The 22,430-nt window shown below is 40.2% G+C and overlaps 2 protein-coding genes across 5 annotated transcripts in view; both read right to left on the bottom strand.

The window, feature by feature from the left end:
• LOC111659673 (voltage-dependent calcium channel gamma-5 subunit) overlaps positions 1–505 on the bottom strand; it is a 33,038-nt gene extending 32,533 nt beyond the window's left edge. The window contains exon 1 of the mRNA XM_023412670.2: positions 296–505. The gene's annotated coding sequence lies outside the window, so the exon portion shown is untranslated. The remainder of the gene's footprint in view (positions 1–295) is intronic.
• A 3,252-nt stretch (positions 506–3,757) lies between these two features.
• The window catches only part of prkcaa (protein kinase C, alpha, a), a 141,624-nt gene continuing 122,951 nt past the window's right edge, over positions 3,758–22,430 (bottom strand). For 2 of the 4 annotated variants that reach the window (XM_087175732.1, XM_087175733.1), the window contains 3 exons: positions 19,455–19,595; positions 16,017–16,037; positions 3,758–9,585 (listed from right to left, as the gene is read on the bottom strand). In XM_087175732.1, coding sequence (XP_087031858.1) covers positions 9,421–9,585; positions 16,017–16,037; positions 19,455–19,595 — 327 coding nt within the window. In that variant the 3' untranslated portion in view covers positions 3,758–9,420. The remainder of the gene's footprint in view (positions 9,586–16,016; positions 16,038–19,454; positions 19,596–22,430) is intronic. The other 2 variants (XM_023412695.2, XM_023412696.2) reach the window with 1 other exon arrangement.

Genomic DNA, 22,430 nt, shown 5'->3' with positions numbered 1-22,430 from the left:
GAAATAAACTGCAGCATAATAATATGAGCTTTAACTCCACATAGAAATATGGGTAAAGTGACTTTATGTAGTTTAGTAAAGGCTTCCAAGCTTATTATGAGAGCAAAGTTAACTGTCTATTTTACAATAGAAGTATTGACACGAGGCTCAGTCTAACTGGCTTTAAGCAAAACATCCGAGGCGTGAGTAACAATAACCAACACACAAAGCAGTCCTTTCCCCTGCACAAAATGTCTGTGACATTTAACTTTACAATTCAAAAATAAAAGACAGAAACAGTTATTGAGCCTGTTACCTTCACGAAGAAGACTCGTTGAGGAAAGCACTGTTCTTCCTCTCCCTCTATCTTTCTCCTCTTCTTTTCTCCTCGTTCAGTCGCTCCGCGATGTCTCGGGTTTGACGCGCGCTAAACCAGTGTACCAGTGTGTGGAGGCGAACGGGACCCGCGGCTGCGTAGCTCGCGCACCACTATACTATCCGAAGCCAGTACTACCCGCGTGGCGCGAGGCACGTGGTACCCAGCTCCACACCAGTACTCCTTTTTTCTTCAGGTGTGTGGAGGAGTAGGGGAGGTGCTGCGTTCATGTGCTGTGGATAACAACAATTTCAATGACTTTATGGTTCAAACCACAGCGCAACAACCCCTTTCTGCAGATGTTAGTTTAGTAAACTTCCAATCGCCGTTGTTTTAGATGTTTGTGCTAAGTACTTACAAAATATAAGAAGTTTTCAACGTTTATTTAAAGCACATCTAAAAAGGCCCCTGAAATGCCCAGAAGCTGCATTTGCACACAAAATCATCACTAAATTAGGTGCATTTTCTAAGTGTTATAATACAGTAATAGTATGTATTTAATTAATGTAGACTATATTCTTTTTCTTCCTTTTATGGCAAAAGTCTGACACTCTTTTCTACATAAATTTATATCATATTATATCTTATATATAAACAAATCGTTGTTGGGTTTTCCTACTACTGTTCATTATTTATTTTTTCTGAGTTACTCTGGAGATTGGTTGCATGTTGGAATATAAAAATACAATTTTGTGTAGAAAATCCAGTGTCACTCTTCATGTCAGGGTTTTCCCATAAAAAGAAGAAAAAGAATATAGGCTACATTAATTAAATACATACTATTACTGTATTATAACATATATAAATTCATCCATGCAACATCTGGTTCTTACCTCGTGGAAACAGATGTACTGTATTGTCTATACATGTGTTTCCAGATGAGTACAGGAGCAGAAAACAGTGACTGGACAAATTAAGGCTGTAGCCTAGTGCTAAATTTGCGTAAAATGTGATAGTTTCATGATGGCATTTTGTCATACACTCAGGAAAGTGCAGATCCATCTGAGCAGCTGTCAGACTGACGTCGGCACAAACTGTCTCTATGCATATGGGCATTCATTCAGTCATTTAGGAGCATCTGGTGAATCCCATGCATGTGTATGACTAACCACCTCATTCTGTTGCCGGCTGATCATAGGCAGGAGTGAGTGAAGAGGCTCTCAGCAGCTTGGCTCTGACTTGGCCTTTCACATAACCTCTCACTCATTTCACAGGAAGACAATCAGAACCTCTCTCATCCCATTTTGCGTCTCTTTATTTAAGAAACGTATTTCTGACACATTACATCATTGTATTCTGTTGAAGCAAACTTACTCTCTCCTGTGCTGTTTTGTCCTCTGCTTTGACAATCAAACATTAAAGCCTGCTGCAAATTTTATTTCTTTTCAAACTTTTCTTTACCAGCATCCTTTGGGAATCAGGGAATTCTGTGCCCTCTCTGACCAGCGCAAAGAGAATCAAGGAGTTTTTAAGGCTTTACTTTGTACTTTTTACATGCAAACTCATAAAAACATGGCGCAATCATCGTTTTCTCTCTTTGTTTTTCTTCTTTGGATAATATAAACATAAATCATTCAGTCTCTATAATACACCCTGGCTTAGTCATTATTCACAAAGATGCCTATGTGTATCAGACTGTAACAATAATGCATCTGTTTTACTTAAGGCCAGAACAGCTTTCATAACAAAACAATACGGCTGCATATGACTTAGCTCTGGCAGTTTCATAACCGATGAAGCAGTGCTGAAGTTGTGTGGATGTGTGTGTGTGTGTGTGTGTGTGTGTGTGTGTGTGTGTGTATTTGTCTGTTTGTGTAATTGAGGGAGAATGAGAGAAACCAGTGGCCTGAAACATATATGTGTTAAACAAAAGCTCACACACCAGCTGGGTCCACAGTCAACATACTGCAGGGCTTTCTCTTATCAGATGGCAGCTATATGTGCTGTCTGAAAACATTTGAAGAAATGAACACAAGTTAAATAACACTGTACAATATGACAACATTACAAGCCAGGAGAGAGAAAAAAAAATCCTGTTTAATCAAATGAACACTGTAATTAAGTTGTATTTGTTAAATGCAATTGGAATGACACATAATGTCAAATAGGTTGTATGGTTATGATAGACTCATTTGACATTCAAGAACAGCACAGCAAGGATTGAAACCTCTAATATCTTCAATACACCACATTGTAAAACCCTATAAAACTCTTCCTATCACTTTAAGCCACCATTTAGGATATTGGCCGCCCTCCAGCTGGGATAGCGATAGTAATTACGGGCCCTCATTTGAGAAAACATCAGTAAGATAGATGAAAGCCATCAACCGAGGAGTCTGAGGATATGTATAGTGGCTGGAGTTTTGTGACTAACAAGAAAGAGGAAAGTCCAAAATGAGAAGAGGTCAAGCTCAGAAGAAATCAAAACTTCTCAAAGAACAATACAATAACAGGGACCATGCAGAAAGCAAAAGCAAGATGTTTTTACCTGTCTTTGTTTCTACTTCACTGTGAATTCTAAGATACAATCTTTTCTAAGAGACTTTTTCTCCTTTTTTCAGCATTGCACTCTATCTCTTGCTAAAAATGACCATATACATTTCTTACAGACTAACAGAATAGAAACATTATATATATAGTCTATCGTCTTTAAATGGGCTAATTGGCTCCACATAAATCTTCTTTTTGCTGAAAAGCAAAGCCTCAGGTCAGGTGTGCCCAGATCCTAATTTAAGTGAAATCTAGTAGGAATCTAGCAGTGTCAGTCAGCTCTTAGACAGCCAGGCCGTGATGCTCCTCAATCCAAGTCTCCCCTGATAACTTCTGACAGCAGTGAGTGCTACGCTATTGTGTTCCATCACTAACATCCCTCTGCCTTCACCAACACTCAAGCTCAGCCATCCAACTAATGAAGGAGCCTGAAACATACACACAATCGACCAACCACCCCCACACAAACTCACACCTCTGCATACGCAAAGAGCCACAGAAAAGCACATTCTCACATACTCCCAAATACATACATACATACATACTGTACATGATCACGCTGATGCATGCAAACACCCACACCTGTGAAAACAAACACATCTTTGTCGTCAACATTAACACTACTCTTGCAAGTGGCAATACACACATGCACATGAACTCACAGGATGTGATTGCAGTGGTGCCGGAATTGCAGGGAGGCTCGACTCTCTCTTAACTATTCGTTTGAGTAATACTGTGGCAGTATTTCTCCTAATGCAATGGTTGGTTATACAGTAAGGGATGGAAGTAAAGTCAATCTCACTACAACATTTTCAACATTTTAGATGCCTTTGTTAACTTTTTAATAAGAAAACCCGACAGGTGACAAAAAAAAAAAAAAAAAACAAACAAAAAAACACTCAACCACATAAGTATGGACCTCATTTTCCTTTTTCTTTTTTTTTATTAGCATTATCATACATTAGGTACAAATGACACAATCAGTTACAAGGTAAGTAGCTCAGACTCATTTGAAGGTTTCAGGCTGACAAGGGAAGAAAACATACACCATTTTTAAAATACAATATATTCTTTCTTTTACAGTCTATGTAGATATCTACTGTAAGTCATTTATGTACAACCACAGGGATGCTGAGATTATAAATTAACAAAGAGAGGAGAGTTAGGGACCATGTTAATGTAAGGGTTAAGAGATAAGGCATTCCAGCACATCACTGATCCTGTACTCTGTAACAGCCAAAGAGATGGCAGTCCACTTCAACGCTCTCATTTCATAGCGAACAGGACACGGTGGAGAGTAATGACTTACTACAATGAGGAAAGCAAGATTCACATAAAACAAACAGGTATCTAAACAGAGTATTGTAAGAAATACCAATTGAAAAAAAAAAATCATAACAGACTTCTCTCTCAAAACTCTTCATTTAAGATAAGAAATTTATTTCCTTATTTTCTGGCCATCTTATTCCCTTAATGCAAGACTATGTAACTATGTAACTATGTAACTTCTACTGAACAGCAGCCTCTGCAGCCACAAGATGGTATTTACAGGGCGCTGGCGGCTTCAATAATTTTTGTCCAGCAGTCAAGGGTACAGGAAGCAGCGTGCCCCTAGAAGCTAACAGCTCATGTACAGACAATCACTTGCTCAGGCAACAAACACAAAATCATGCCCTCAGTACAAACCAGCAGTCACGCTGTCGACTCATATCAAGTCAGCATTCGGTTAATCTGACTGACTGAAAACATCTGAACCCACAGCAGCTGTGTGCTAAAATGTAGATGCTAGGAGCTAGTCGCTTTGCCTCTGCCATGATGTCCTTACCAAGAATATCGAGCTAGCTTCTTCTTATAGCTAACGGACCCATAATCGGTGGTGTGTGTGTGTGACGCAGTGCCCTAAAGTGTTATGCACTTCTTGCACCCGCTCAACCTGAAGTTACATAGTCCAAGATCAGGAATACAGGGCGCCAAGTGGGAATGAAAGAAGCGCCATTCCTTACAAGTCAGTGTACCATCAAATGATTCTGAAGCTGTTATCTTAAGGTAAAATAGTTGCATAATGTTACAAACAAAAAGGTGAGGACATCAAAACGAATGTAAACAAAGTAAAACACTAAATACATTTGGCTAATTCCGTTCCCATGGAGTATTAGGGGCAATCAGTAAAGAGGAGGAAAAAGTGGAAGTGATGCTAAATGTGGGAATTATAAGAAATGTCAACTGCTTTCCTGACCTGATGGGATTTAAAGGGTGAAAGGAGGAGGACACTGTCGATAAGATGATGGATTGACTTGGCCCAGGCACTGAGGACGGAGGAACAGGTAGAATGAAAGAGGGAGTACACGAGACAACGAGGGAGGGCTGGTTCAATGTGACGAGGCACAGGGGTTATCCTTCAAACAAGCCATCATCATCTGTCCTTACGTCACATGTTCAATGTTCCCTCACTCCCCGAGTATCATCCTTTGATATTGTCGATACATTTATTAATTAACTCACTACATCATTCAGTCATTAATAGGCACAGGGAGGTAAAGGTAAAGCAAGCAGACAAGGGTGAGTAAAGTCATAGTTTTTCAGACTAAAGGTTATTGGTGTCAGTCAATAAAATGTGCTTAAATTTCTGATTTACAGACCAGATGGTGGACCATTTATGTGAACAAAGCATGCAGTTTTTTTTGTTGTAGTCTTTTTTTTTTAAGATCTTTTATTTACATTTGTGAGACTTTTGAGGTGTGCTGACAGAGTAAAACTAAGTAAAAGTAAATTGACAAAGCTAATTTGACAATGGATTAAAAATACATGAGGAGTAGAGACTTTAGAGTAGAACACGGTGGATGAGGATCAAGAGGAAGATGTAAAGTATCACTGTTGAAGTTGGGAAAGGCACACAAGGGGAGAGTATTAATCTTTTTTTTCATGCCCACACCGACTCTGACATGATATTTTGAAAAATTTTCCAAGAAGAAAGAAGACTGGGGAGCAAAGTCATCAGAGAATCAATTAAAGGGATGGTTCTAGACTACTGAGTCAGCACATACAGAGGTGCAAGTTCAGACCAGGGCAGGACTGTTACTGAGTAAACTGAGTATGTACAAGGAATATTTCCTCTCACTTTCTGAGGAATTCACTGTGGATGTTAAAATCAAATGCTCCACAAGTTGAAATGTTTTTCAGACACAATTCTGCCCAAGGCTAGACAGGCAGGAAGATATAGTAACGTTTATGGTGAGTTGACTATCAAACTGACTGGCATTGTAATGTGTACTGACACAATGTGCACCGGTATACTCATGGCAGCATGCTAGTGTATGGTATGTGGTTAACAGAGTGTACAGCAGGTGTGGCTTTAGGCAGGTCTCAGCCTATACATGGAGAAGCTGCCACAGAGAGTCATCCATGTGACTACAGCTAGTGCAACGCTGCTATTGTCGGGTTCTGGGGTTTTCCAGGTTTGGCACATGCAAAAGGTTATATACGATAGGAAACACAGTAGGAGAGCACGACTCTTAGAAAAAACACAGAGAAAAATTTTACAAATGGTTCAATAGTTCCTATCTATATCGGTCAGATATGAGTTATCTAATGTGATATATACTTTGAAAACATTCCTGAATTTCTTGAGCAGAAGCTAGAGAAATAAAACTGACAACACTGACAACAGCCAAAGATAAATGGCAAAAGCAAAAAAATAACAATAAAAATAAAAAACAGAACAATTAACAACAACAACAACACAACATTAAAAATATAACATAAACCCCATTCATGAGACACTAGAGAGCGAGTGGTCCCACTGGCTCAGCAACGAGCAGTGCTTCTGAGTCACAACTCACCATAGATCTGGATTCAGGGTTCCACATCGCTATACCAACCAGGGCCATAATGTAGCTATATATAAAGCTCCTACTTAAAGGACTACTGCTCTAGAGCCACTGGCTAGGTTTCAGAAAAAAATTAAGTATCTATTTAGATTCACAATCTGCAATAAACGTCTATTCTACTTTCTTCAGCCCCTGGCGTTCAGGATTCTTTTGTTTTTTTTGTTTTTTTTTTGGTAAAATCACTCTTGCTTCTCACTCTTGCTTTCATACACAGCTCACCCACCTGCATGAGCATTCTGACTTTCAGTGTTTTATTACTGCTGCACAGCTGTGTCATTAAAACTCAGTCACAATCTTACAGACTTGTTCGTCCTATGGTTACTGACCGTGATGTCTACTGGCCCACTTGAAATTCAGTCAGTCAATCTAGAGTTATGCTTACAGTGACACTTCACCCTCAGTCTCTCTATTGAGTGTTTCACACTCACTTCCTGTAGTTGGTTTGTAAAGAGTCGTGTGTGAGGACTGAGATATATCATACGGATACACAGCGAATAAGTGCATTATGATGTAGGATTAGTTTGATGCAGTTTTTTGTGGACATTCTGACACTTTTTTTCCCCCCACAGTGAAAAGTTGTCACTATTGGAATCCATTGTAATCAACATGAATATAAGATAACCGTGGCCATTATTCAACTTCAACGAGTGACTCTTAATCTCTAATATTACATTTTGTGTGGCGCATCATTTAAGGGTTGCAACTCTTTGGGGTGTCATACTTTGTAGCATGCAGCATTTAGCAGATCACATGCATGAATGATGCCTACCAACAGCATGCAGATACAGAAGGACGGCCAACAGCCCGACACGCATCCAATCAACACACAATGTGCATTAAAAATCACTGAGTATGATTAAAGAAAATCAAAAGGAAAAAAAAAGATTTGATAAATCTGCCAACACAAGTAAAACAGATATTTTTACAACTTGCTAAATCTGGATTCTATTTAAGACATCCAGTTGTTACAAAGTTGATCTCTACTGGGTTATGTTCCTAGTTGTTTCTTCTTCTTTTTTTTTTTTTTTACACATACAAATATTGGTTTATCTAATTAATGTAATAAAAGCACATTCAGGTGTTGGTATAAAACTGTAACTTGCTATACTCTTTTGAAATAACTCAGGATTATTTACAAAGGAGTTATACACTGATATTAGATACATTAAAATATTCATCTGATCTAATGGAAAAATAGGTATGAGTTCACAGAAAAGAGTAGAGTAAAAACAGATCTAGTTTAAAGACAATGAAGAAGCAACAATGAAGGCAAAAAAATGGTTCATATTCAACTAATAATGATTATGTTGACATACTCCTAATGAAAGAAGAGTTTGTTCTCGGGACAGCAAAACAACATTTTTCATTTGCAACTTTTGTATCTAAGAAACCTGACACACGTGTTTTATCTATGCTGGAGGACATGATACTGTATGCAATAAAACATTGCATGGTTAATACACAAAGACATGAGTTAATGTTATATTCTAAAAAATGTATTAAAATGTCTTGTACTGTTTCTGTTAAGACATTTATGACCAAAGGGAGGCTTTGTAGTTGTGGGACAGGGATAGTCATTAACACTGACTAGTGTTAAAACATGAAAAACTGTAAACTTTGTAGGGTTGGTTTTTTTTTCAAGGTAGATATAATATATTCTTCCACGGCCCACATGCTAAACTGATTACTGTTGATTGTGTGTCCACAAAATTATTGACAAGGTTAATTTGTGCAGCTCAGTGAGGGCTGGGAAATAGGTCTGCAAATCACTGCTTTCAAAACCAGGTAAAATCGGGAGCTAACAGTTAAGCTAAGTGAAGTCTTGATAAAGTGAAACCAATTCCGACACTTTGATACCCATGTGTCTCACATATTTCCTTTTTTACAGGCTGCATATTATTCAAATACATAACTGTTGCTCTGCACGCTCTAAGGTGAGAGTGGCTGGAGTCAGTTTGTACTAAAATATAATTTTACACTGTCACCATGAAACCAAAGGATAAGAAAAGTGTAAACAAGATACAGAAAACATTGAATCACAAGGTGCTGTTTCAACTCCTGCACCACCTATCCTTCATATTTGGCTATAGCGTCTACACAGCTTTATATGGGTGTTTTTCACCGTCATCACATACAGTAATATCTATAATGTGATGATTATCCATATAGAAACAAACTATGACCCACCGACTAGATCTGTAGACTATAATGTTTATCCATTGAGATTTGTAAGCATGAATTTTTTGCGCAGGCATCCTTTCCAGGATAACCTGTGCTTTAAATCTGAATCCTTTAATATTCTCTTGGTTATACAGGCAGAGATTAATGTATTCTCCTAACTTAATCATATACTGGCATATATAAATAAAGCCTGACACCCTTCGGTCCAAGTGCCTCCAGTTATGGTAAACCTTCACTATAAATCACAGGGTTAAGAAAGGACATTGTTTTCTATAGTGCATGCTAATCATTAAACTAAAGGAAATTAGAAACAGTCTAATCAATATAATCTATACTGGTAAACACATAGTAAAGAACAAATATGGATGTGCTAAATTCCTGCTTATGAGTAAAACCAATACATAAAGTGGGCCTTTGATCAAGTTGTGGTCAGATGTTAGATGGGCGGTAGGTTTAAGTGGGTGGCAGTGAGCAGGGAGGTTCTTCAAGGAGGTTTCCCCATCCTTCTCATACGCTGTTGCTAAGCGACGGGTGTACAAACTGTGGGTTGATGAAAGAGAACCCTGCAAACTCGGCTTGGTCGATGTTGGCGATAACCAGCTCATCTGGTGGTGTGAGCTGGGGCTGAGTGCGTGTGAAGAACTTGTCAAAGTTCTCCGCTCCTTTGCCACACTGTAGAGGAGAGAGAGAGAGAGAGAGAGAGAGAGAGAGAGAGAGAGAGGGAGATGAAGAAGAAGAGGGAGAAGAAGAAGTTTAGAAATGAGGCATGTAAAATAATATGAAGAGTGCAAGCAGCCACACCAGACAAGAAAAATCTGAAGCACTGGCAGAGGTATGCACACTGCAATTCTATGAAGGCCAGTTCACAGCAAATTCTCGGAAGACAAGAGCCGCCATTGCATTCAGCAGAATTTGGTTTGAACTTCTTGGAAATGTTTCACAAATTAGCCCAAAGCGCAGGACACATATCATCATAGTCATCATCAAACATCATCAGTCACTTCCACTGACATCACCATTCATTTTATTCAATAAAATCACACTAGGCTGAGAAACTTCACAATGTGCATGGACAGAACAAAAAGCAGCATTTGTGTGTTCTCCCACTTCAACCTGTCAACTAATTAAAATGAATCTTCACCCTGTCCCCTGGCCTACATAAAAAAGGAGAACATTTCACACCTGATCCCCCCGGTTTTCCACTGATTTATGCAAGAGGGAGTTAACAACATCAGATTACATGCTCTATATCTCATTCACCTGAAACGCAATGCACTCCTCTGAATAACAAATCAACATTGTCACAGCTGTGGAACAGCAAAGCAGTTTCCTGTAAACAAGGCCCAGGATTGATGCTATGAGAGGAAATAGTGTCAGGACCTCTGTAATAAGGCACGCTGTGTTTGCAATGATCTAACAACCTGCTGCGACTCAGCTACGTACGTGCTTTTGAGCATTTGACCCACAACTGTCAAAGCTGATTATCTTACAGAAGAATGAAATGATTCCTTGAGCAAAAATCGCAACAGTATCAAGGTGCGACAAGGTCACAAAAGGGTTAATTGGTGTGTTCATAAGAGGGAGGCAAGCTGTCAGTATTTAACAGGAGACATCAAAAGTGTTTCCATGTTTCTGTGATGAGAGGATAATCAAATTACAACAAAGACAAGGAAACGGATCATGTCACATGGTGCATGAATTAGCACTTCAGAGAATTTTGATGTCGGTTGAGACCACTGAGATTTGCATTTGCATCACCTTTTTCCTTCAACTGGGGCAAAGATAGAGGTGCAAGGCTCAGTCATCTTACATGCTATTTTACCTGCTTTACCAAGAGAAGCACGCATGAGCGGATCCTGTTCAAAAGCTACACAAACTGCTTTTGTCTAACAACTGTTACCAACAGTAGGAAATGGTTTTAGGACTCGAGGACAAAGAAACCAACTGTTTTATCTCTTTCCAAGCCAATCTAATTCACGGTGCTGTGTATTATCATAGCTATATTTCTAGGCTATCAGTATCCCCTTAGGGTTAGGCTTTTGTGGATGATCTGACCACAAGTGTACTCTCTAACACGAACTTGCCAGCGTGCCTCGGCCCCCTTAGCATTCTTTTAAAGGAGAAAAGTCTATCATCAAATCCAACCCTGTTTCAAACTGCACCAGCACCATATTTTCAACTTTTGGCCACATGCTTACCCAAAACCTGTCAGTCTGGCATCTGCACTCTTTGACGTGAATCAATAGCATCCATATTTAATGTTCTGACAGTCACTATTACGCAACCCTTTTTAGACCCTGCACACTGGTGTCAACATAAAACATTTGCATTTTAATGCGATGTATTCCCATCAGTGACTGAAGGTCTGCGAAGTCGCTAACCTACACAGAGCATTAGAGAGAGTGTTCTTCTGGTGGAGGTGAGAAGTCTTTTTTATTTAATCAAATCAAATTGTAGACTTGTCATTCAAGAACTTTTAAGTTATCCTTCTGTCTTCACTGGAGACGGATCGATAAAACGTCAAAAGAGATTGTACAAGAGAAAGAGCGTGTGAGAAAGAGAGAGGGCTGCATACATCATCCTCATATCCTCCACATATCCTCATCAGCGAGTCCACCTACACACTGGGCTCACCTGCGCGGATGCATGCATTCGTAAATGTGTACACACAATCATACACCCAAACACGCACATGCACACACGCACTCTGGGACCAAGTGCGCCACTTGATAAGCGTTCATGTTCCCTAGGGAGATACCGTTCTGCAGCTGGTTGTGAGGATAACTGACTCTGTGAAACCAAACGCCACGGGCCTCTATAACACAGGACTTGAATAGAAAGAAAGGATGATGCGAACCAAAACCACTTTTGGCATTGTTGTCATAGAAATAAAAATTGGTGTATTAGACTCAAAGGGTTGTTTTTTCACCAAAAATTACATCAGATGTTCCAATACACACAGTATGAAACTGTTTACATTGTCCGATGCCTACTCTAGAAATATAAATGATAATGGAAGGTCAATTAGTTTAGAGTTTTTAAAATGAAATAAATGTTGTCAGATTAAGTTAGATTATCATTGGGTTAGCGGCCTTGCTGAGTTAATGTGTCTCTCTGTGTTATCTTCAATGCATTTTCAATTGTAGCTGCTATACGTTTGTTCGGGTAGGGTTGATGACAGAATATTAACGTTTTCAGGACAAGACAGATTTTTCCCCCAACTCTTAAGCCAAGTAGAGGTGTTTCCAACTGCTATAAGCAAAGACCTCTTGGCGTCTTCTGACTTCTGCATCACCCGCCACATGCACTTCTCCAAAACAACCCAGCGGACAGAAATCTCCATCAAAGCATCCTTCACTACTGAACTGCACTTGACCGCTCTTTTTAGACTATACAGTAACTGACAGACTCACGCATGTTCTGACACAAGTTCAGGACCTGTGTCCCCACTGGGTTTTCACTAGAGATCCACACTATGAATACAAGTAAAGCAGAGGCAACTTGTTTTGGGAGGATGGAAGGAGGTTTTACAGAAAGGAAGGCCCTCGGTCAGCCATTACACATCCTTTTATTTTCAGTCCTTTCCAATCAGTTTTAATTTTTGGTATCTTGTCGGTTTAAGCCCACAACCATCTGTGACCTGGCTTTGAAACTCTTGACTAACTCATGACTAACTGGCCTTATCCACTGCTGCCCTACATTATATTCACAGACAGGACATCATTGTCTAAGCGTGTGTATGTATGCATTTACGTAAGTGTCCCTGTGTGTACCAGCAAGCACTTGTGTGTCTGTCTGAGTGTGTCTGTCTGAGTGTGTCTGAGTGTGTGTGTGTGTGTGTGTGTGTGTGTGTGAGTGTGTGTGTGTGTGTGTGTATGTGTATACAGACATTTGTCTGTAACGGTACAGTCATTTCTATTTTTACTTTTTTTTTTTATTACTGGTGCGGCCAGACAGATGCAGATGATTTAACAGAAGTGAACAAGACAGAACACCTAAACGTAGAGACACAGACAGTTCTGAGGTGTGTGTTTGTGTGTGAGTTTTTTTTTTTTTTTTTTTAAATGTCCTCCCATGACTGCTGTCCCTGACAGGTGACGTTCGCTCCAAGCCACTACCACCCTGTCAGAGTGGATAGAAGATCGGGAGCAAATGTAACTGTGTGTGTGTATGTGTGTGTGTGTGTGTGTGTGCTGTCTTTAAATGTACTCTCTCTCTCTTTCCCACACAGCAGATACCTGATGGGTAATCGCCAGGATCCTTCAACCGCTACTGTCTACTTGTCTTCTTCTATCCATCACTGACCATCTGTCATTCAAGCGAGGCAACACATTTTTCATTCTGACCTCCACCGACAATCCCCATCACCAAAATGTCTGTTTTCTGCTCTCGAGTGATAGTGATACTCTAACCAGTGTGTATGCAAAGTGTATGTGGCATGAAGCTTCAGCTGCTGAACTGACAGTGCTGAGTCTTTGGAAATATTTGACAAATACGCTTCATTTATTCTGGTCCATCTCTGTTTTTTAGAACAGAAAGGATGTGGGACTCTAGATTTGTGGCAGTAGTTATCATGTTGTGATCACTCGTGGCACTTTTTGTGTGTGAAATAGCATCACTTTACAGATAAAAAGGACCTCCAATAATCTGGAAACGGTTTTATAGGAGCAGAATGAAGCTCAGATGATGAATTCGGGTATGTACTATGGTTTTATGAAAATCTGCTTCAATGCCTTTGTGACGTTTTTATGGACATAAACTTGCCCTTTTGGAAAAGCACAGAGCTGGTCTTACATCTCCTATTCTTCGTTGTGTGATTCAGCCAAACCTTATGGGGTGAGACCAAAGCCATTATGCTGTTGATACATCCTCCCATACACGGTGACATAGTGTGCTACATGGGTTTTTGACCTACTTTCTCTCATCTTTAATCTCGCTCTCTCTCTCTCTCTCTCTTTCTCTATCTCTCTGCACACATACAGACGTGCACGCCTCTGCACTCAAGCATATTAAAAGAACACTCAGCTACTTAGGATGATAAATGAGTGCCTGCCTCCATTAAGAGTTATGCCAAGACGCTCTCTCTCTCTCTCTTTCTCTCTCCCTCTCTTTCTCTTGCACCCTCTCCCTGAAGCCACTCGCATGGGAAGCTCTCCACTTTTGTCATCATCATCCTAAACATCATGTTTTGTTTTGTTGAACTGTTAGCTTGTCATTAGCAGTGAACAGTTTACAAAAGGGCAACTGTCATTTGAACTTAGCTCATATTTCATGAACATTTTAGTTTTTCATGCATGGGATTTGAGTTTTGTTCCGAAATGTATCCGTGGTCTATGAAACGCTGCCCTGTAGGGAAATGTATCTAGTAATTCATTTTCACTGCCTTATTTCATGAATGTGTAAAGCAAACAAATCACAGAGCACAGTTGAACCCATTGGTTATTGGTGCAGAAAACCAAAGATAAAATCAGGACCTTACATCAGGGGTTTGGCTAAGCTTCAAAGAAATGTAGCTTGGACCAATTTTACAACATTTTATAGTAGTCAGCTTCTGCTTTCTTTAAAACTGACTTCATTCAAAAAAAAAAAAAAAAAAAGCAGAAGGGTTTCAGTGTTTTTACTGCGCAGATTACAGATTGGGTTTTTAATACATTAACCAAAAATGCATCAGACTTGGCATCTGTTGTGAAACGAACTCCAGATTTTTATGGAAAATGTGATAGAAAATGCAAATTCTCTTGACCCCAAATTGGGAAATAAAGAAAGAAATAAAACAAATAAATACACAAACAAACGGAAAATGTTCCCTCTTATGTGGACATGTTCAGTCAAGCTGCAACCCACTGTGCCTCTCGTTTTCTAACAGCTACAGTGAGTCACAACTCATCCATATTGCCATCATTTTCTCTGTGTGTGTGCGTGTATGAGTGTCCATGTATCCCATCAGGCATGCACATCCCTTCCTTGGACACTTTTCAGTGACTAAGTCCTCCCACTCTTTCTTGCCCTGCTTCCTCCCTCCCTTCGTTCACCATCAATCAGCAGCTTCCTATTTGACCTAGTTTTTCCATCGCACTCTGCTCCAGTCATCTGTAAAAAACCATCGGCCATCCACAAGTGGGTGTAAAACGTGTGTGCATCAAGTGTGTTGTACTCCAAAGAAATTAGCCCGATTTCATGCCAACGCTGCTCGCGGGACGTGGCTGGCATTTAACTGTGCGCTTTGTTGTGCTACCTGCAGTCGACGGCTGCACAGTGACAGCATCCAACACCGTAAAAATAGATCAACACTAACTGAGTCTGCTCTGACACTCATTCTACCACGCAGACTGTGTCCTTCGTGCGGTCTGAAGACCCGGTCCAATAGATACAGATGGACTGAATCTCTCAGCTGGGTGCAGCCGCTGTATTGATTGCAATTCCACAGCTGTCACACGTGGATGAAGTGAGATTGAGCGGGGTTAGATGCACAAGGAGAAAGGAAAGAGGAAGAGGGTGGATTAGAGATGCAGGGTTAGATCTGGTGAGGGGTGAGAAGGGGGGGGTATAATCATAGCCATTTGTTGGTAATGGACTCAGAAACAGCAATGTATTACATGGCGTAATGAGATGGACATGATGGATCATTAAAGAGTAGGTTATGGTGGTTGCTGGAAGCATTCAACAATGTTTTGTAACTTTCTTTCCACCTCTCTCATCTTTCACCCTTACCTGCACTCTACAACCAGACCCATGCAGGCATGCACTGTGAAAAGGACATGCACATTTGCATGCATCCACCTCCCCGCAACTTTAGCGTGGACAAATACACCAAGCACAGAGGCTTTCCTTTCTCCGTCTGATATCGATCACCCCCAACCCCGCAACACACCGACAAACTTGCACTCTTATGCAGCAAATAGACACAAAGACGAGGAGTACATGCAAAGGAAATCTTCCTCCCCTGCTTTTCTCAACCTCTGTTAACCTTAAAGTTCTTTAACCTTCCCACCCACACACACATACACACATATTTACTCACACAAACACACACAAAGCACACATAGCATTTCCAGCACATCCACTCAGTGGGAGCCTACATGGACAAAGAGGCCCCGATTCACCTTATTAGAGGAACTGCAGGCCTTGAGGGTGAAACAGAAGAGAACTACAATATTTAAAATGAACATATAAAACACACACACACACACACACACACACACACGACACTGACTGACCTACTTCATCTACGCTCTATGTTTATATTTTCTTTTTTTTTTCAAGAAACAGCCTACACATACTCTTTATGTCTCTCTCTCTCTCTCTGTCTCTCTCTTTCTGTGTGTGTGTGTGTGTGTGTGTGTGTGTGTGTGTGTGTGTTCTGTCTACATATAAATCATAGAATGGCAGAGTGATAAACAGAGAGATAGGGAGAAAGTAAGTGTGTGTGTGTAGGTTATCATAAACTCAAGGGATCTCAGAACTACACCTTCTTGTGCAGCAAATATGAACTATATGAGATATGCATTTATAATAAATGGATGTTACATTAATTATAGATTAAGATGAGAGGTTTTGGAATTGCTTATGGTCCATATAACCCATACCATATGTAGCCTCCGCACACAGCTGTGTTTTGACTGTAATAAAGAGTGTCACATTGAGCCTGTATTATATATCACAGCTTGGATCAGTGGACATCAGAGTGACTTCATTTCTGTTTATAGAGCAAAGTCCCCAATTAAATTATTATTATTTATTGCCGTAAATATAATGCTGTAACTCTAGTGTAGTCCTGACTCTGCTTTTGCTGTTAATGTGCAAGAAGATAAACCTTTGACATTGATCAGTGAAAATCTTGGCGCGAGTGAATTGCACCAGATGCACAACTTCCTCCTTGTGTGTTACATTCTTAACATCCATTCCTGGCACTGTCAGCCATTGTCTTAATGGGCATGTTACAAGGGACAGCAGTGTGATTACATCAGCCAAGCGTTCTCTCAACTCTTTGCATCCATGAAAATATGGTTTTGAAAGCAGTCACCTTCATATTGACAAGAAGTAAAAACACATGAGGCAGTTGTTTAGAAAGAAAACCTCTCATATTTATCTAATGAAGTTACCTGGAGTAGCAACAACACATCCTGGTAGTTGGCGTGTTGTTGACACAAGCCCTGTAAGAGACCATAGCGACCTCCTCTGGGTGTCCTCTGCTTCTCACTCAATGTGTGCTGAGATGGGCTGCTTCCACCCCACCCCCCCCCCCCCCCCCCCCCACCCCCCCAATCACCCCACACAGGACAAGTAGGTATAGAAATGGATGGATGGATGGTTTTCATACATTGAAGGAATCAAAAATAACATCTTGGTAAAATCACTGTGTATGCATCAATATTACATCAAATGTTTCAGTAATACAAGAAATCAAGCAGAGATCATTTTCCATGAAAGCGAGACAATATAACATAGTCGCATCCTAACACCGATTGGTGCCCACACCTAACACCACTGACAGTGCCCTTACTCAGTCTACCTAAGCGAAGAATGTGCTGAGGCTCAGTGACTAAGCTCTGACAACATTTTCAAACAAGTTTTCATTTGTTGAAGTTTTTCCACTTACCTCCCGTAACTATGCAAACAGATTTGGTTTTATTTGCTAAGGTTTTAGGATTCCTGCCATGTGGTGGCGACCGTTTTCAACTGTACTTTCACAGCTACAGGATTAAAAAACTACAACTGTGAAAAACATCATCTTTGTTCTCTCCTCTTCTTTTTTAGCAAGCAGTTCCCTGTCAGCTCCAACTGGACAGTAAACACTGGTGACAAGTGCCAACTCCCTCGATGGGCCATTGAAGATGACTACTTGGGTAATCATGTCAAACAGAACATGCTAGAAAATGCTACCACTCTACCTAAGTGAAATATCACTTCATGTATTTGTAATCTGTTTTTCACAACTTTCTTTTCAGGTATACTTTTGCTGAAGTCGACCAAAGAGTTTCAGAAAGCTGGCTGCTACAGAGGAGCTTTCAGAATTTGTTTATGTACGTGGGAACTGCATGTTAGTAAAAATAAGGCAGGACAGGGAGAACGAGGGAGGGAGGGGGCTGCTTGTTGTTTGCAGTTAATTCACTTTCACTGCAATAAACTGTGTACATAATATCCCATAATATCACCCATGTCATCCATCTCATGTGATAGATTCTTCATGTTCTGGACCATTTTTATAGCAAGTGTCATTACATTAGCAAGACGGATTTCCTGGAGTCATAAAGTGCATTCGATGCGATTGGATGCAATGTTAATGAAACCCCTCTGGCACTTTCTCTAATCTGCATGTGTGTGGTTGTGTGTGTGTGTGTGTGTCTGTTAATGTTGTTTGGGGGGTGGGGGGGATCTTGGGGACATCCAAGTGGTTTGGATGTCGGGACACAAACAAATCAAGAGCATCGATCATAGAGAGAGGTAAAAACAGCTAATGTTTTTGTGTCCAAGCATCTCATTGATATTCCAAAAGAAGTTGGTGTTGAATCCATTATATAACTCACGACTAACTTTGTCAGGATTGCTAAAAATATGCACCACCTGTTTAATTTCATTTGAACACTGTTTACTTAACATATCAAAGACAAAACACCCAATACTGTTTTCAAACTTTCATCATCTGTGAATACAAATGAATACGGTAGTTAAGACTCAGGGGCCTTAAAAGTTAATCAGATAAAATACCCATAAGTTGCTTACAGCTAAAAAAAAATAAATCCAACAATATTGCATTACTTTACTTTAAGTTTTAACTAGTGACTTTCCCTGTTTGTGTGTGTATCCTGACAAGTCTGACTGAAGGCTGAGGAACAAGTTAGTAAACAAACAGCCAAGAACAAATAGTCCCCAAGGGAGCAGATAACGCAGCAGAGGGGCAGAAGACGTCTTGCCATAACGGATTTGTCTTGCAGTGATGAGCACATCTGTTCTTGTTTGTTTAGATGTGTGCAGTTCAGAAGGTTGGGGTTGTTTACTTGTCTTGTTTATGTGTTTTATGTTTTGTGTTTGCATGTGAAGCACTGTGCTCTGAGACGTAGTAATACGTAGCAATTTTCTCATCAGTCATTACCACCATTAATGGGATGTAAGAGGAGATCTTCTATAGACAGTGTCAAGGAAACTGGCAGCCTCTACCAGCCTCTAAATTTTCCGGCTTTCAGTTGTTTTTCTTAATTCACAATTTGAAAACATTAAAACATGACATGTGACATGTGTCAGCAAAAAATACTGAACAGTTGCAGGTGAGAAAAAATATCACTGTAACTCAGCGAAGTGCTCTTTGCACCGTGCACCCACATGGTTATAGAGCCCAAAGTAGCGATAATCCCTTTGCGAACGGAACAGACAAGTGTAATGGGAAATGCGGCCTTATATATTTTAATGAAGGTTAACCTCGTGTGAGAGAGGCTACAGACCATCTTAACCTTGGTCACAGTGATCGGATCAATCGCGATCGCACCTCATCAGACTACGAAGTATAAATCAAACCCTAACCACGACTTTTTTGCAGGACTTACCACTTTGGGCTTGAAGGGCGGCTGTATCTCCCTGTTCTGGAGGCGTTCCCAGTCGATGCGTCTGAAGAAAGCGTGTTCTCGGATGTCCCTCTCTCCCTCAAGACCACAGCCCAGACGCTTGGATGGGTGCTTGGTCATCAGCTGCTCATGGTAAGAAACAAAGATGAGAACATGGAGTTAAATCAGAGAGAATATAAACGGTGTCATCCGTCTAAATCACAGTGGTGATTCCACTGTGTTTGCTGTTTTTAACAACGGTGTAGGTTATGTGAAATAAAGAAAACCTGTGGAATTAATGGTTCACACAAGTTTTTCAATCCAGTTTTCTCAACTTCAAAGAAAAACAAGAACATTTCGTCTTTCTTCAGTGTCTAAAGTAAATGGAAGAAACTTTCAGGGAACAGATCCGCAGGTCAGTGTTAGAGCATCAGGAAAACTCTCACTTTGTTTTCTGCCCCTTCTGTGTTCATTCACCGATGTGTTTTGTAATGTGATTCCACCTCTTTTCTAGGTCAGTAAATGACAACGGAACAGATGGGTCTGAAAAAGAGTGACAGAATTGCCCCCCCCCCCCCCCCCCCCCCCCCGCTTGCTCTGCTTTTAGAGAACTGCTGCCACTTACAGTCGCACCACAGACAACATGGGGACACAATCTGTACTTTGTAAAAGAGCAAACCAAGACAAAAAAAAGGGGGCCTAAAGCTATTGCATAAATGTAATTATCCAAATAAGGAATCATTTAAAAATCATTGAAATGTTTGTTTGTTAGGCTTGCAGTAGGAGAGCCTATGCATTGCTGCTTACATGACACAAGTTGGACACAAACAGATAAAAATGCATTAAAGCAATTCCCACTCATAACGGAAGATAATCACTGATTGGCTGCTTGTTTTTCTAAGTGTGTATATGGACTGTGACCACTCGTACTATTTACATACATATTTTTGCATTATCTCCCCTGCCTTAGTGCAGTGATTTGTCCTGACTGAATTGCAAAGGAAGGGAAAAGAGTTGTGTGGAGATGGACACAGAGCCTGGTGGGTTTCAGTATTGACAGTCCAAGGACAAAATGACTTATTCATGTTCCGGAGTCTGAAATGGAAATGGTGCTTTGTTTGACTGAGCTCGTTTTAAATGCTTAAATAGGCTGGCTTCCCGGCTCTGGTATTCAGTGCAGTGCGTGCAGTCTTTCTAAGTGGTATGCCCACGGTGAGAGTACATGTTTGCCTATGCATGCATACACAGCCTCCAGTAAAATCCCTGATCTGTAATGCATACCTTCACATGCAGCTCAGTCACCTTGACAGTTCTCCTGAAGAATATGACATGTTTAGCAATCACGTGTCGTGTGTTTAGCGATCTTAAACAGAAGGAAGACTATTTAACCAATGTTCAGTCAAACTACAGCTTCTGACCAAAGGCAGATATACAACACACACTTTCAGTCTTACAGGAACTGATCAGTCAGGTTTTATTACTGAATTCTATCAAATTCAACATCTGTTTTTTTGTAAACTTGAAATAACTCTTTGCTACATTATGTTAACTTATCTGCTAATATAAACTCATCTTCAGTGGGGAAAATATATATACATAATTCTGAAACCCTTAGAAAGACAGACACGATCAATACACACCGTCCACATCGCTAGCATTGCTAGGCAGTGCTGGCTGAGAAAGCATGCTGAGCAATGTGAAATGAAATCTTGACGCACAATACCCACTGTTCTCTAATCTAACACAGCTACATATAAAATAAAATAAAAAAACAGAACAGCTGTATGGCTGCTTGTGGACACACTTAGTGAGGTACTGGCCCACTCTTAATTTGGTGGCACAGTAGATATGTTAAGCTGCTGCCTGGCTTTTGTTATTGACCACTGACATAAAGTCCAGCTTAAATGTCTTTGTATTCTATTCTGCTGTATTAATGACATAAATCAACAACATGATATTACAAGAAAAAATCTCATATGGATACATTTTACTTATCTGTGGGTCTTTTATGCAACTTTGGTGCTTGGCTTTACTCGAGAGCCGACTGGCAATTGTGTGTGTTGATAATGTTTCTCAACACCTTTTCAAAATGTCTCTTACTTTTGAATAACTTTGTCCAACCCATAGAAAAAAAATGGGGGAAACAATCTATAATTTCTTATCTGTGCTGGTCTTACAGTAAACCAATAAATTACGCTGGACAGAAAAGGAAACCTCATTAACACTTAAACGTTGCTTTATTCACACAATGCTATCTTTGCTCGCAAAAAGTAATAAGTCTGATAATTAATCTTCACATCTTAAATGAAAATGTGTGCTGCTGTGTTCGGATGACCATATTTTTTTCTTACTTTACCAAATAACATGAGATAACACGCTAAAGACTTGCATCAGTGATGAATTTCAATGGGCTGAGTCTCTACAGTTTCCTTGTTGCAAGCCCTTCATCATACAGGCACCGGGCTGGGCCACATCTGAACTATAGCAGAGTGCATCCAGCTGGCAGAGCACTCCAGACAGTTGTTGACAAGGAAGAAAAAGTCATTTGCAGCTTTCGGCCTGTTCACAGGACTGTCACTGACAGTGAGAAAGCATCCCGCTGCAAACACATGGCTGTCACCATTAAAATGACACACCTCACACCTTGAAATGTCCTGAAAGTGACTGCTGGACTGCTGCCACAGCAATCAAACACTCAAACTTTTATTTTTATTTTTTATTTTTTTGGAAACTGAGCTCTTGAATTATTTTGGCATCAGTGTGACGGATCACCTCCAGAAAAAAAAAAGAAAGAAAATGTGCTGTTGACATTTCATGGAGACCATTTGTTCATTCTGTCTGCAAACTGTTAGCACTCCGAATCTCAGAGTGGCTCCACCGCGTCATGAACTGTCAGCAATAGGTTTAAAGTGTACATAACTCTGAAGGCCTCCTGCTGTCTCTGCTGAGAACACCAAATCATGAGACTTGATGGGATGA

The sequence above is a fragment of the Seriola lalandi genome, unplaced genomic scaffold, assembly GCF_002814215.2.
Source record: "Seriola lalandi dorsalis isolate HSWRI2012SDOR001 ecotype SW California unplaced genomic scaffold, Sedor1 jcf7180002054486, whole genome shotgun sequence".
Taxonomy (NCBI): domain Eukaryota; kingdom Metazoa; phylum Chordata; class Actinopteri; order Carangiformes; family Carangidae; genus Seriola; species Seriola lalandi.
Note: the sequence above shows the minus strand (reverse complement) of the source record. Positions and strands in the feature narration are given on the sequence as shown.